Here is a 13,954-nt window from a genome sequence, read left to right as displayed (position 1 = left end):
AAGAATTGGAACACTGTATAAACACCTTCTCAATGAAAAATGAGTATTTCTGCAGAGTCTTTCACACAAAAAAGGAAACTCTTAATCAAAAGCCAACAAAAAACCAAGGGAGGGTGTGTTAATATTTGGTCTAACAACATATTCACCTCAAAACTCATCTGAGTAAAATCTCATCTGAAAGTTCCCCACCTGGCTGACCACAAGAGCTTCAAGACCCCCTTCTAGGGACAGTTCATTGTCAGGGGCTCAATACCTGCATTTCCTCCAGTTTGTCTTGAAATTCTTTCTGATCTGCAATCTGCATTTTGCGAAATCTTTCCTCATCCTCTATGTGCTGGAGCCGAATGGACTCTGAGTCCATAGACATTTTCACTGGCCAGTAACTGGCAGTCCACCTGCACTCACATGATACAAGAAAACAAATGGGGGGAAAAAAAAACAGGAGAAAGAGACAAGCTTTTTGAGCATATGTTTGAAATGCTGAAAATAACAGAACGAGAAAGCCAAATCCCACCAAACAAGGAGGCTTTACAACAACAGAAACACATGTGGTTTCAACAAAACATTTTTTTCCAGCTTGTCTTGTTGATATGCAGTCCTCGTGACTAGGCTATTCAGCTGGAGAGAGCTGGGGAGAAGTGGAGGGCCTTTTTAAAAGGAACAAATCCACTACGCTGCTGAAAAGCTAGGAGACAGCAAAATAACAGTTGGCATCCAGAGGGAATGTCTGTCTTTGAATGTATTTGCAAGGAACTGAAAAAAAATGGGGTCAGAGTCTCGGCTTATGGCTTTTCAGGGCTACTGAAAAAGCCAGTCTCCTGTTAAGCAGGGCAGTGAGGGGCCAGAGTAACCCAGATACAGGGAAGCCTTGGATTCTGCAGAGTGCCCTGGGGAGAGTGTTGTAGATCCAGGAAAGGCTGCACAAATTGGCTGCTCATGCTAAGGCAGGTTTCTTGGTTTTTGCTCAGCCATAGCCCACCCATTAGTGCCTCCACTCGGACCCTCAGCCTGTGTGCAATGCCAGGTAAAGGTTTGCACATTACACTCACTGGAGCTCACACCTCTCCCAGCACCTGGAGATGCAGCCATCTCCTACCCGTCCTGCCCGTGGCAGGTCTGGGCAGTGGGAATACAGCCATGCCTGTTCCAAGCTGGCCTGGGGCTGAGCTGCTTTCCTGCAGCTTCTGTGGGGTTTTTGCACCTTGCACCCCATGTTTCTAGTTTCAGAAGAACTCTGCAGAGACTAACTCAGGTTACAGACATACTGGACCAAGTACATGTCATAAGAGAAGTGCTTCCTGGGCTGAGCAAGCTTTAGAAGCCTTGTAGCTGTGTTTGTAAACTGACCCTGCGACTGGGGCATAGTCAGGCCACAATCGGAATAATAAAAGTAAGAGGAGGATGCTTGGAGAAGAACTGCAGTAATGATAAGGGTTCAAATTCTCTTCTAGTCTTAAGAAAACCCTAGGAGTGCTCCTATCTTGGAACTGTTCATTTAGTTTCAGGCACAGACTAAACGGTGCACTTTGAGACCTTGAAAATGTCTCAAACCATCCCCACCCCCCCCCAAAAAAACCAACAAACCAACAACCAAAAAAACCAAACACCCAGAGAAAAGGGTTTTACTATGTTAAACTGGTTAATAGCTACCAGTTTGCCTTGCCCCAGGCCAGAAGGCAGCATGAACCCACACTTCTTGTCTACAAACTTCATTTCAAGAATTCAGTGCTCATATAGCCTGAGAGACACTTAAAAGTTCTGCAGGAGCCCCTGATAGACACATGGCCCCTGAAGCACTGAGAATGGTAATTGCTGCAGAGTCCCACTTTGACAGTGGCAGAAATGCCTTGTGCTCACTTGTCAGTGAAATCTTCTTCAGTAAGATTGTAAAGGAAGTCGTCCATGACCTTGTAATCTTCCATGACTTCCTCAATCAGTTGCTGCACAGGGTGAGAGAAAGAGAAAAAAAGTAGACACCTTTAGACCATGCTGATTCCAAGTCTCTGGTGTACACCTCATTTTCATGAGGTGCCTTTGAAGAGCGTTAGTCACACAAGCTTAATGTGATGTGGGCTGCTTCTGTACTGTGTGAACAGTGGGAATGGATTTACAACCCCTTGTTCTGTGAACGATCGTGCCATCATCACCCTCTGTTCTATGGGAATGAAAAGAAGTGTGACCTAGTGGATAAAGCGCTGGACAGAAATCGAGTGTTTTAGGTTATCCTCCAGGTTCCCTCATTGGCATGGACGAGTTAGCTTACAGCTTGATGCCTTTGTTCCCCATTTGTTCAGCTGGGAAAAGACTTACACTTCAAATAACTTTGCAATAACTCGGCGCTAAAATGTCCTATTAGAAAAAATATATTAACAGCAATTTGAGCACTGGGTAACAGAAAGATTTTCTTTAAAAAACAGCATTCATTTTTAGAATGAATTCAGTACACAAATGCAGAGTGGATAATGAAGGCAGCAAAATGCATACATAAGTATTTTAGGCAAGATTTTTAACTGCTATTTTGTTTTGCAAAGAGATTTAAATTTATGATATATGTATTTAAAAATACAAATCTTAGGAATTATAAAAATACAAAGCCAGGAATCTCATGGCATTGCACACAAAGACATGCAAGTAAAAAAAAGAGCTCTGCTTCTGAGACACCACACATTACATTGACAAATTTCCTCCTTGCTTCCCTTGATGTGCCTGTCCAAAGGAGAGCCTGCCCTACCTCCTGCACTGCCAGCTGCTCAGGCACTCCCTTCAGCCAGTCCCGCAGCTCAACCAGCTCCTCGATGTTCTTCGGTTTCTCATGCATTTTGATGCTGATGGTTTCATATGCTTCACAGATCTGCAGCAGGACACAGCAAAGGCCATCAAAAAGTCACCATTTGCTAACAGACAAACTGGGAAACCTGCCCTGATCCACCCACTTCCCATTCTGAAGGTGGTCTAAGTGATGAGTACACGGCCCTGTTCTGTTTTTTTCTTTTCCCATCCATCTCATTTGAGCTCAAACAGAACGAGACTGACAAAAAAAGAGGAAGAAGAACTGCAGGTATGTAGTGGAAATGATGTTAATAACAGATTTAGACAACCAGCTGGCAGAGGCAATTACCTATATTTCAGTTTTCCTCAGAGGAAGCAGGACTTTCCAGTTGTCTACTAAACAGATTTTTCAATCCACTAACACACTTTTGTAAGATGGCAAGGTCTTGAAGAATTTAATCTCAAGAGCTACAGCTTTCAGGCTGTAATTCAATATTTTATTATTCAGTAAATATTATTTAATAAATTCAGTAATTTATTAAATATATTTAATACTTCCTTTGGTTGAGTTTGCATATGTCCCCTATAATTTTAAATAATCAGCCCAGAGTGATGTTTAAAATATCCTCATTAATGTGGCCTTCTGGCCATTTCACAAAAACACAGCAACCTCAAAAGCAGAAGGACAAGACAAGACAAGACAAGACAAGACAAGACAAGACAGATAATCCATTGAACCAGATAACTTACTTTCTGCACCTGTGAATGGAGGGTTTTAGCCAGCATGTCCAACATGGCAGTGGCAAGTGCTTTGTGTTTATCAGAGAGATTATGCCTAATATGTTCTATCATGACTTGAAAGGGGCCAATGATAATAGAACTAGGTAGAATGTGGTCCAGGGTCTCCTTTTCAGACATGTACATGCTTACTATCTTCATCACCTCCGGGGTAGGTGGAAATTGCTCTTCATAGTCTCTGTAAATTAAAACACCAACAAAAAAATGGCAGTGCAGACCTTAAGAATATTTGAGCATATAGGCTGTTTGTATCCACTCAAAGGATAAAGAAATTAAATTACTAAGGCATACATTTATACAATAGGTGCAGAGTGGAATAAGAGCACAAAGTATTTTAGTGGCAGAAAAGGAGTAGAAAAAATAGATGAAAGAGGAAAGAAATATGGCAAGAAGAGAGGGAGAGATAAAATAAAAGCACTGGTGTAAACAGGGCAAGATCAGGAGGCACTTCAGGGGAGGGTAGGCACTTCAATGTATTCTGGGGAGAGACAGGAATTTGTTAGATGGGATTTGTAAATTGATTAAGCTGGAATAAAAAAGGGCTTAATTCCCACTGTTTGGAGAAAACATACGACCTAAACGAAGTCCACTAAAGTAACAGAGGCTAAAGGACAGAACAGGTGCAAAGAGTTTTGGCAATGAAAACAATGAGGTTGAAACAAAAGAAAACATTACCTTCTACAGAATGCTATCAGCCTGAGCAGACACTATATGAAGGAGGTCAGAGTCAAGTATGCTAACTGGATTCTCAAACAGGATGATTCATTTTTAGGGCCATTAATATCTCCAATTACACTGACAAGCATGACAGGAATGTGACTGCTGTCAGAGACAGGAAGAAATTCCCAGTGCCAGCACCAATGTCCTCTAAAAGCATGGACTGTCGCCCATGACTGAAGGCAGCCTCTGACAGGGGCCTGATCTCACATCTGAGGCACGTGGTCTCAGAACAGCCCCACACTCTCACATCAGCACATCCACACAACAGCTTCCACAAAGGCTTGTCATTGGGGTCACAGGGGTTCTGTCAGAAGCCACTTACTTTAGGAAGTACTTGATTTCATTGTTATTTATCTCTAAGAACTTCTCATATCTCCTGCCGTAGGCTTGGAGAGGGATCCGAGTCTTTTGAATGGCAGAGCGCACAGTCTCACGTAGCTCTTCCACTTCTGGCTCCTGCAAACCCACTGATCCCAGCATGGGGCTGCCTGTGATTTCCATGTTCTCCAACACATACTGGAAGAGGAAGGAGAGAGGTCTTTCAGTACAAACAGAGCTAACTGTGCCTCCTCAGGAGAGGGGCAAAGCAATCCCTGGTGGCACCTTTGGGAACTCCTGCAGTCCAACACTTCTACATTGTGTCAGGAATTGTTTTATCAGTTTTATGTGTCCTCCTCCCCAAAGAATGAGGATTTTGGGAGACAGGGCTTTCACAGTAGCAGACAGAAAGATGCATATGCAGAAGAGAATTGCATCAAATGGAATTGGAAAGAGTCTTATTTCTGTTATGAGTCTGCTTTTACCAGCCAGCAGGCACTAGGGGCAACCAGAGCGTCCATGTGTCCACAGAACCTGCAGCGCCAAAGCAGAAAGGACAACCAGACAAAAGAGCTACAAGGCTGGGGAGATTGAAGAAATCCTATCAGAATAGAACTGCATTAGCACAGTGCTGTGCCCAGATTAATTTAACTGAATTCCCAAGTACCCACTTCTGCACCTCTCTCCCTCAGTACAAGCTCAGGGGTGTCTGTGCTGAGCTGCAGTGCACTGACACATGCTCAGCTGTATCACTGTTGATGCAGAAGTGTTCACCTGCTCCAGCTGTGGGATACTGTGAGTTGCCAGGATTCCATTGTCGAATAGAGAAATGAGGGATGTCTCAAAGCTCTCCACAGAGGGGCTGAAGAGGATGCCACTGCTGTCTAGCTTAATGTCTGTTACAAAGAGTGGATTCCTTTGAGGCCTGTGGTGGGAAGAGATAAGAAAGAACAGGGATGCTTTTTGAGAATATGATACACAACTGTATTGGTCTGGTCCTGATACTAAAATGCCTCCTGCAAAGGAAAGGAAAACAGATGAGAGGACTGTCTCATGCAGATGAAGATATAAAACACTGTGTTCTCAATTTAACAGTAAAGACACTGAGAACCCTTTTATATCAAAGGTGAAGGAACCATCAGTCATGACATACCAGGATCCCCAAAAGTCATAACCTTATCTTGAGAATTGGAGCTTCTTTACAGAAAAACTGCAGGTGCGCTTCAAACTAGGCATTCAGTATCTCCAATATACCCTTAAAATGCAGCTTCTGGAAGTTAGATCAGTATTTCTCAATCTTGCATGTGACCAGCATGGCTCAGGATCAGCTGAAGTCAGTGTCAAGACTTCCACTGATTTAAAGGTAAGAGGCCTCATGTGAGTGGCAGGGCTTTTTTCTTCTTTTCTTCTGGCTTTCCATTTCTAAGTGTTCCTTCTTTGATACCACAAAAAGCAAAAATCCTTAAATCAATACCCAGTGGAATAAAATTTTAGGCACTGTGATAACCTAAATTTGGTGTTCTTTAGAAATCTCAGGCCAGATTCTAATTCTGAGGTTTCATTTAAGAACGGAACTAAGCAGCCATGCTCCTGGCATCCAGAAAAAGCTAGCAGTAACAATCTGCTCCCCCAAGAATGCTGGAGGTGGCTGATCTTTAGAACAGTACATCAAAACAGCAGACCTTGCTTCTGATGGGCTGCTCCATATCACTAACATCAGCTGGAAAGCTGCACTAGCAGAGCAGCCAGCTCTGTGTCCTTCTTCCATACTCCAGTGAACATGTCAGGTGGAGGACTAGGGAAAACTGCCTAAACTGTTTAAAGGCCCCATACAGAGAAAAGCTTGCTTGCAGAACAGTAGTTAAAAAGACAACAGCACTACACTTTTCTGCTCTTTCCATCCCTTATTTTTCTTTCTTTCTTACATGTAGGGACTGTTGGTGATGTCATCTCCCCATTCCATGTCCTTTGAGCAATTCAGGACACTCTGGCAAGCATCCAGCACAAACTGGGTGAAGTTGTTGAGTGAGTTCTGTACCAGGTACCGCAGAGAGTCCTGAAGCATGAATCTGATGCGCTCCATCAGCTTACACAGCTTGGACCTCTGGTATGCATCCCAGTCACTCTCCTCCAGGTTGAACCATTTGCCTGCATCACTAAGGCTGCTCTTAATCGCAGTCTTTATGGTATCGATCCAAGTATCCTTGAGAAACTCCTGAACCTAGGGCAAAGAAAAAAAAAGCAAGCTGAGTAATCCTTCGAGGGCTGATGGGAAAACCGTATGGCAAGGTGAGCTGTTGGAGCAGAGAAAGGCTGTTGGACCTTTCTTTGCTGTGAAAGAAAACTGTTCTCTCAGAGCTGTGGTAACCAAAAATAGCTCTCAACCCTCCGCCTCCACATGTGGCATCTGAACCTGGTCATATATCTCGTTTGCTGACAAAAGACCCACAAAAAGAAAGCCTGGTATTAAAAAGTGGGAGTGCTCTGTTCTCTGTTTTATTCACAGTGTTTCCTTTTTCTTCTCTTTCTATAGAGTGGTATCCCTGGAGCTGCCTGTGTCAGGGTCCCTCACAAAAAGTTGTATAGACAGTATGATGAGCACGTAAAGGACAGAATGTTGTCTTCTCTTGACAAGTGAGAAGAAAGAGCAGAAGAAGCCAAGGGCAGCAGCAGTTTACAGTATTTTAATTTATTAAAATACCACCAAGTGTCACTTCTGCTCCACAGGCAGCTTGCTGTTTGTGTGTAATAAAAGAACCTTAGTCACCGAGTGGATGACAACACTGCCTAGCTGAAACAGCATGGGACTGGCAAGGACCAGCACGCTCTCTGCCACTGATTTAGTGTGCAACCCTGTGCAAGCTACTCCATGTGGCCACATCCAGGGTGCAATGTGCTGCCCTCAGTCAGAGGACATGAAAATCCTCTGGTGGGAATTACCACAGAGCTGCAAATTTTTGTCCTACTGTCTATTGGCATTGCAAGCAGTGTAATTTAATTAAGTATATAAAGAACAAAGAGTGCAGAAAAGCATTATCCTCATGAGTGTTTCAGGAGGAATCAAGGATCTTGTGCCTTGCAGCTGCATGGATGGGGAAATAAAGAAAAATAAACAAAAGGAAGAAGGAAAAAGAAACTTTTTGAGTGCCAACCAGGACTCCTATCTGTGTATAAACCAGGTGGAGGAAAGAGGGGCTGCAGCCCTATATGGCTGCTTGTTTAACACATGACAAAGAGCATGGTCAGCATTGGCTGATCCTAACCAGGGGACTATAACTCTTTTAGCCCATTCTCCCCATATCCAAATAAATTTGACAGCCACATGCAAATTCCTCCCTTCCCCAAACATGACAGCTCCTTTGACAGCTCATCAGTTTCCAGAAAATCAATCTGCAGCTGCTGCATCTGCCTAATACACACTGACAGCACTGCTGGCTGCTCCATGTGTTCACCCCTCACACCTCCTCTGCTCACCTGAGTGAAGGTCTGAGTCTGGATCTCTTCAAATTCCTCCAGAGACACAAGTTTGGTTATGGTTGTGTTAAACAGAGACATGACAGCTGCCTTGTTGCACTCATCTTGTACCTGTGCAAGGAGATGGATGACTTCTGGACTGGTCAGGAGTGAGGCAAAGTTGAATTCTCTCTGTTGTCTACGAAAAGGATAATCTGGGGTAGAGACAAGCCCTAGCACCAAAAAAAGGAATAATGTCATTGCCTGCAACAGCCATTTAAGCTTCTGTTTTTAGAGTACAGGTCCCCTTGGGAAGCACTTGTGAAAAGGACTCTGCTCTAATGCACAGGCCTCATCATGCAGCAGCTTCAGCAGAGGGCTGGAATGAAAGAGAGAGTCTGCTCTGCAGCAGAGACCTTCTGCAGCCTCCCATTAGGGGCTGAGGTGCTGTCTTGGTGCCTGACCTTCCCAAAGCTTTGGCTCATGAAGTTTCCATGAGAAAGAACACGGGAACTGAAGAAACTTACCACTGAGGCTCCAGGGCACAGCTGAGTCATCTCATCTGTGAAACACCTCAAGGCCTGTGAAGAAGGTGCTTGTGAAGCACCTCAAGGCCTTCCTGCCTTTGGAAGATTCAAGTACACAAAATATACTCCCTTCCCATCTTTTACTGGGGCCATTTTCCTCCTGTTTGGGACTCCAAAGGAGCCTGAGCCCTCTTCCACACCCGAAGCACTTCCCAGCTGGGCACAGCAGGAAGCAAGGCAAGGCAGTCAGCCCCAGCACAGTGGTAAACTAATCACACTGCCAAACTTTTGGTGCCATTAAGGGTACACTTGCAGAGTTACTGCAGCTTAGCTGATGAGTTCTAATGTATTATAGTGAGGTAACATGAACATGCAAATATACCCTAAAAAAGGGGAGACATACTCAAAAGTCTCACATAATCTCCTGCTGCTGCCCCTTGTGAGCTCTAATCATTACCATGAACCTGAGAGTTGCTACAGCAAAGCACGAATCCCATCAAAGACAAGAGGTAACCACACTGAATGCAAACTGCTTCACTGTGTCCCCTACCTTTCTCTGGTGCCTCCTTCTCTTCTTTGTCTGGCAGGATAACATAAGAAAACATCTCAGGTTTGGAAGCGACAACTCTGTCAAAGCTGATCCTGTTCATGGTGTGTTTATACTCTAATTTCACTTCTTTCTCCAGGCTGCTTATACAATCTAACATGCTGTTACAAGACACAGAAACACTGAGAACCCATTGCATGGGTTTGAGCACATGCATGCTGTATCATTACTGCAAACTCCACCCCTCCCTCCCAAATTTGCTAACCCAGAAGCTCACCTACCACTGAACACATCAGGAGAATTGTGCAGACAATGAAACAGTCAGCAAAAGTATCAACTGGACTTTTAATGGCAGAGGCAAGCAGGGAGTGAGGACTAGGACTGTAGCCTTCTTAAGTGCCTTTTCAGTTCAAAGCAACTGGGTAGAAACATTACCGAGGGAAGGAGAAATAACCACAAACTAAAGAAAGTAGCTGGCAGCTCTGGAAAAGTTGGGCTATCCAAGCTGGCCTTTCATTTGCCTCCTGCTGAATGCCTCTTGTTGTCCATTTCCTCAGCCAGAACACTCACATAAGTGCTGAAACCCTGCCTTAGGAAATCATCATCCTTTACCTCAAGCAGGCAGAGTACCTTTCTTTATCCCTACATTTCTGCTTACAGAGACTAATTGCTCTCCTCCTTTCCAGTTCAGGCCAGCAGATCATGCAGCTCCTCACACCTTCCTATTTCTGAGCAAGGTGATCAGTCACGGCTGATTCCCAGCAACACCACCAGTGGCTCATGATTCATCAGCCCAGGGACATTAAAATGCCTCCCCAATATGAACTGCATCACAAAGAGATACTGCATTATATCCAGGTGGAGATCTCCTGTTCTGTTGGCCTCCCCCCATGCAGATCTTTTGATTTGTTTTAGCAGCTGTTAGTTAGGTAAAAGGGTCACCAGCAGACAACAGCCAGGTCTCTGGAGACAATGATGGTGCACTGAAGGTGCTCTGCAGATCAGTACAGACAGCAATGACTGATCTGTTCCTCAAAAGCACAGGGAGACAGCAATGTCAGCCATGTCATTTTTGTCAACCTTCTTGCTGTTGAAGGCCATTTAACTGCAGGTGTAAACATGGCTTGGTGGGTCTGCATATGGAACCTACTTCAGCTGGGAGCACTGACAGACCACCCATCCTGTACACATGTCTCTGGGGCTGCCATCTGACTACTTCTGATGCCACTCCGGGCAACAGAGTAGTGTGCTTGTGCACAGAATGGAAGGTAGGTGAGATCTGCCTCCACTGACACTTGTTTTGTAGCCCTATGAAGTCCCACAATGTTTATGGACTGAAGGCTGAGCCCCCAGACATGTACATGATGCTTTACCTCTTCTCATCCTTCATTTTGGGAGTCTTCATAGCCAAGCGCCTCATCCTCTTCAGGCTTTTCTCACTGATGGTATCCAGCCCCTCTGTGGGCATGCAGTCCACGTAGAAGTGGTACATGAGCAGCCCCTGTGTCTTCTTGCGCAGGCTGTCGGCAGAGGCCACGCGCTCCGCAAACACCTGGGGATCCTCGGCCAGGAACTGCAGGCAAACTCGTGGCACCCAGTACTGACATGGCAACAATGGAGCTCTTCCTGGGAAATGAAAATACAGCTTACAAGAGTCTGCAGGGAAAACAAAACTCAGAATGGCTTGCAGTGCTGACAGCAGCTTTTTGATAGACAGGATAATTGGGCTGCTTGCAGGAGATCAAAATAAGGGACCAAAGCTGAGGACAGCGAGACATAAAGAGCATCTTCAAACTTTTCAAGAGAAGGGTACTTCATTTTAATCTGTCCACATTCCCTCTCAAAATGGCATTGACCCAGAAAGACCAACATTTTACTCTTCTTGAAGACAGGAAGGATGGGAGAAAGAATAAAAAGAAAGGTGTCTCCAAAGTGAAAACCTCAAACAGGGTCAAATTAAGATGTGGAGCTCTCTTCCCTGGAGGCTTTTTCAGACAAGTTAAACAGACACATATCAAGACAGATAACAGTGAAAGGGATTAAATGACTTCTTGGTGTCCTTCCCATCTCCAGCTAGGAAAAGCATGGATAATGAACTGGCTCTCAGACTACATGACAGGTCCCAAAAGACCTTATTTGAAACACACCTTGTGGAGTTATTCCTCCATTGAGGATGGGTCTCCCTTCTTCATCACGCACTAGACCTTTCTTGTCTGTTTTATGAACCAAGTAGAGATCTGTCTCCTTGTCATAATCCAGAACACCAACATCAATCCACTTGTAGATCAAATCCTGGCTTTTGGGGTCCTCTGAGAGAGCCAAGGATTAAAACAGGGTTAGTCCATTTACCTGAAGGCTACAGCAAATGGACTTTCCTGATCCGAGTGGTGATGCCACAGTCAAATCCATTTGCTCATTTGAATCTCAGTCAATCTCACAAAGTTTCTGCTGTGACCAATTAAATAATGAACTTAGGTCTTACAGCTTAGGATTTTCAATGTTTCACACACACCAGACAGAAACGTATCTCTATTGATACCAATATGGATACAGATCAGGACAGCATTATGCTGTCCGTTCAACCTGAGAAGGGATCAGGCGTGGTGCTTCTCAAGACAGCAGCAAGCAGAACTCAGCCATCACGTGCTGGCTGCCCAAGCATACACAGAGCTTATGCTTTATGCTTCAGTTTTGCAGACAGTCAAGCCTCTGGAGGCTCCTCCAGAGCTGCAGATGCTAGTTCCCATGCTTTTAAGATACTGCAAATGTGTTAATATGAGCTGTAGCCACAGCTGGACATCAGTACAACTGTACCTAGTAATGCCTTCTCATTGACAAGGCTCCAAATGGTGGGAAAACAACGTCCACGTCACTTAATTTGGCCCAGGTTCACTGTTGTCTGAACTCATCTTCTGATTCTGCACTTGCAGTGAAATCCAGGCAGAACATACTGTACATGGAATTACCTAATTCCGTGAAGATAGCTTTGCACCAATAAAGAGAAATTTTGCCTGTGCTGATGGAAAGCCCAAAGGCAAAGGCAACTTCTAAAAAAAGTGGAAACAGTCCAGGGCAGGACTGGCAGTCAGTGAGATCTCTGGTCTCTTGCTCTGACTGCCTGAGCCTGGTCAAAATGAGATACGGCTTTTCAGCTACTTAGAGCTACGCTCATCAGAATCTGCGTGTTCCCTTCTGCTGAAAGGGCCTGTAACTGTTAGTGTTGCCCCACTTGAGCAGTAACTGATTCAAGTTTTACCATGTCCAAGTACATCATCTGTAGGTAAAAGGGCTTTTCCTGGCACTGGCTTTCTATCAGAAGATCCTGGCTCCAGTCCTAGTGAGATCCACTCTTCTGGAGTTCGACAGTCAAATTCATCATTGTCAAATACCTAAAAAGCAAGGACACGAATGAAATTAAAATTTACTTCAGAAACAAGAAAACCCAATAAAAAATTTCATGAAAGGAAAACATCAACATGCAATTCCTAAATGGGCTACAAAAGATGGAAATCAGTCCAGGTGCAAAAGCTGTGCTGATCTTTGGTCGACAATCTTCTCCCAAACAGCAGTATCTGTACCTCCAGCCCTTTCCTAGGGAGAGCAGACCAACACTTGGAGAGGTTTCCTGCAGCAATACTGCTGACTACTGCATTCAGAAGGAAGCAGGAGACACCTTTCCTTTGGACACACAAAAGCCAGTGAGGAGCACTCTCAAGGACTACTAGTTTTGTCAGAAGTTGTGGGTACCCTGCAGAAGATGCTCAGCATCTTGTAGAGACCCTTCAGTGCCTAAGCCAGCTCCAAAGCATTTCCTTGTTTTGTTGATTGTTGTGTCACTACTGGCTAAGTGTCCTCAGAAACCTCCTGTGGTATAAGCAATGAGACAGACCACAAGTACCAAATGTGCTCCCTTACCTTTAATGGGAGGTAGATAGGAAACACAGTATCTTTTTTCTCCTCAATAGGTGGTATATTGTCAGGGTCATAGTGCCTTGGCATCAGCTGATTGGAGTCTATCCCCTTGCTGGCCAAGAGCTCAGCAATATCAAAGGTGAGATAGAGCCGTCTCCTCCTGGTTTACATCAGAAGAGGAAATAACCACTTATGTGCCTGTAAGCATTCCCATGACTACTACTCCACTTTTTTACTGTGCACCCCTATCAGTAGAAACATTTTTAGTACACATTGCATCCACGTCTATTTCTTCATTTATAGCACAAAATAATTCAGTGGAAGTGACCTAGAATGACGAGTTATTCCCATCTATAAATTATATACATGTACTACTGTACTAATACATTATAGAGAATACACAAACCCAGAAATTAAAAAAAGAATGACACAAAGATGACATAAACACTATTTAAAAACCATGTTTTCTTCACGTATCCCAGTGAATTTCTTTTGCACCCTCTGCAATGCATGCAGGCCCCACTTTGGAGACTATTGCCTTACAGGACAAGGTTTCCTTAAGAATTTTTGATATGTTATGTCTTGAAAGCAAATATCAACACCCTAATCTGCTGTGTCCATTCCATGATGATGCCTGTAGCCATCTTCTGGTTACTTACCTCTCTACTTCAACCTTCCGAGGGTTTTTCCCTGGAAGCCGTTCAAAAGGCATCTGCACTTTGGGATTAAATGATTGTACAGGGAAATCTGACTCATCGAGGATCTCAGTGGATGGTCCAACCATTTGCTTATCCAGGAGACTTTTAAAGTTCCCAGGCATCTTGAATCTTGTGACTAAGAGACAAAGAGAAACATCTGAAACCACCAGGCTTTACTCTGCTTCACAATCACACAGGAGGACTCTGCTGTC

General features: G+C 44.3%; 1 protein-coding gene across 1 annotated transcript in view; it reads right to left on the bottom strand.

The window, feature by feature from the left end:
- The window catches only part of DNAH1 (dynein axonemal heavy chain 1), a 66,332-nt gene that overhangs the window by 49,238 nt on the left and 3,140 nt on the right, over nt 1–13,954 (bottom strand). The window contains exons 3-16 of the mRNA XM_088061735.1: nt 13,704–13,878; nt 13,048–13,204; nt 12,389–12,521; nt 11,280–11,441; nt 10,506–10,758; nt 9,136–9,293; nt 8,080–8,291; nt 6,531–6,826; nt 5,380–5,530; nt 4,610–4,803; nt 3,520–3,745; nt 2,732–2,851; nt 1,858–1,940; nt 254–395 (exon numbers count right to left, since the gene is read on the bottom strand). Coding sequence (XP_087917861.1) covers nt 254–395; nt 1,858–1,940; nt 2,732–2,851; nt 3,520–3,745; nt 4,610–4,803; nt 5,380–5,530; nt 6,531–6,826; nt 8,080–8,291; nt 9,136–9,293; nt 10,506–10,758; nt 11,280–11,441; nt 12,389–12,521; nt 13,048–13,204; nt 13,704–13,878 — 2,462 coding nt within the window. The remainder of the gene's footprint in view (nt 1–253; nt 396–1,857; nt 1,941–2,731; nt 2,852–3,519; nt 3,746–4,609; nt 4,804–5,379; nt 5,531–6,530; nt 6,827–8,079; nt 8,292–9,135; nt 9,294–10,505; nt 10,759–11,279; nt 11,442–12,388; nt 12,522–13,047; nt 13,205–13,703; nt 13,879–13,954) is intronic.

The sequence above is a fragment of the Pseudopodoces humilis genome, chromosome 13, assembly GCF_049639895.1.
Source record: "Pseudopodoces humilis isolate 2021_Gansu_Grassland_sample_001 chromosome 13, ASM4963989v1, whole genome shotgun sequence".
Taxonomy (NCBI): Eukaryota; Metazoa; Chordata; class Aves; order Passeriformes; family Paridae; genus Pseudopodoces; species Pseudopodoces humilis.
The sequence above is the reverse complement of the archived record's forward strand: the minus strand, read 5'-3'. Positions and strand labels throughout refer to the sequence as shown.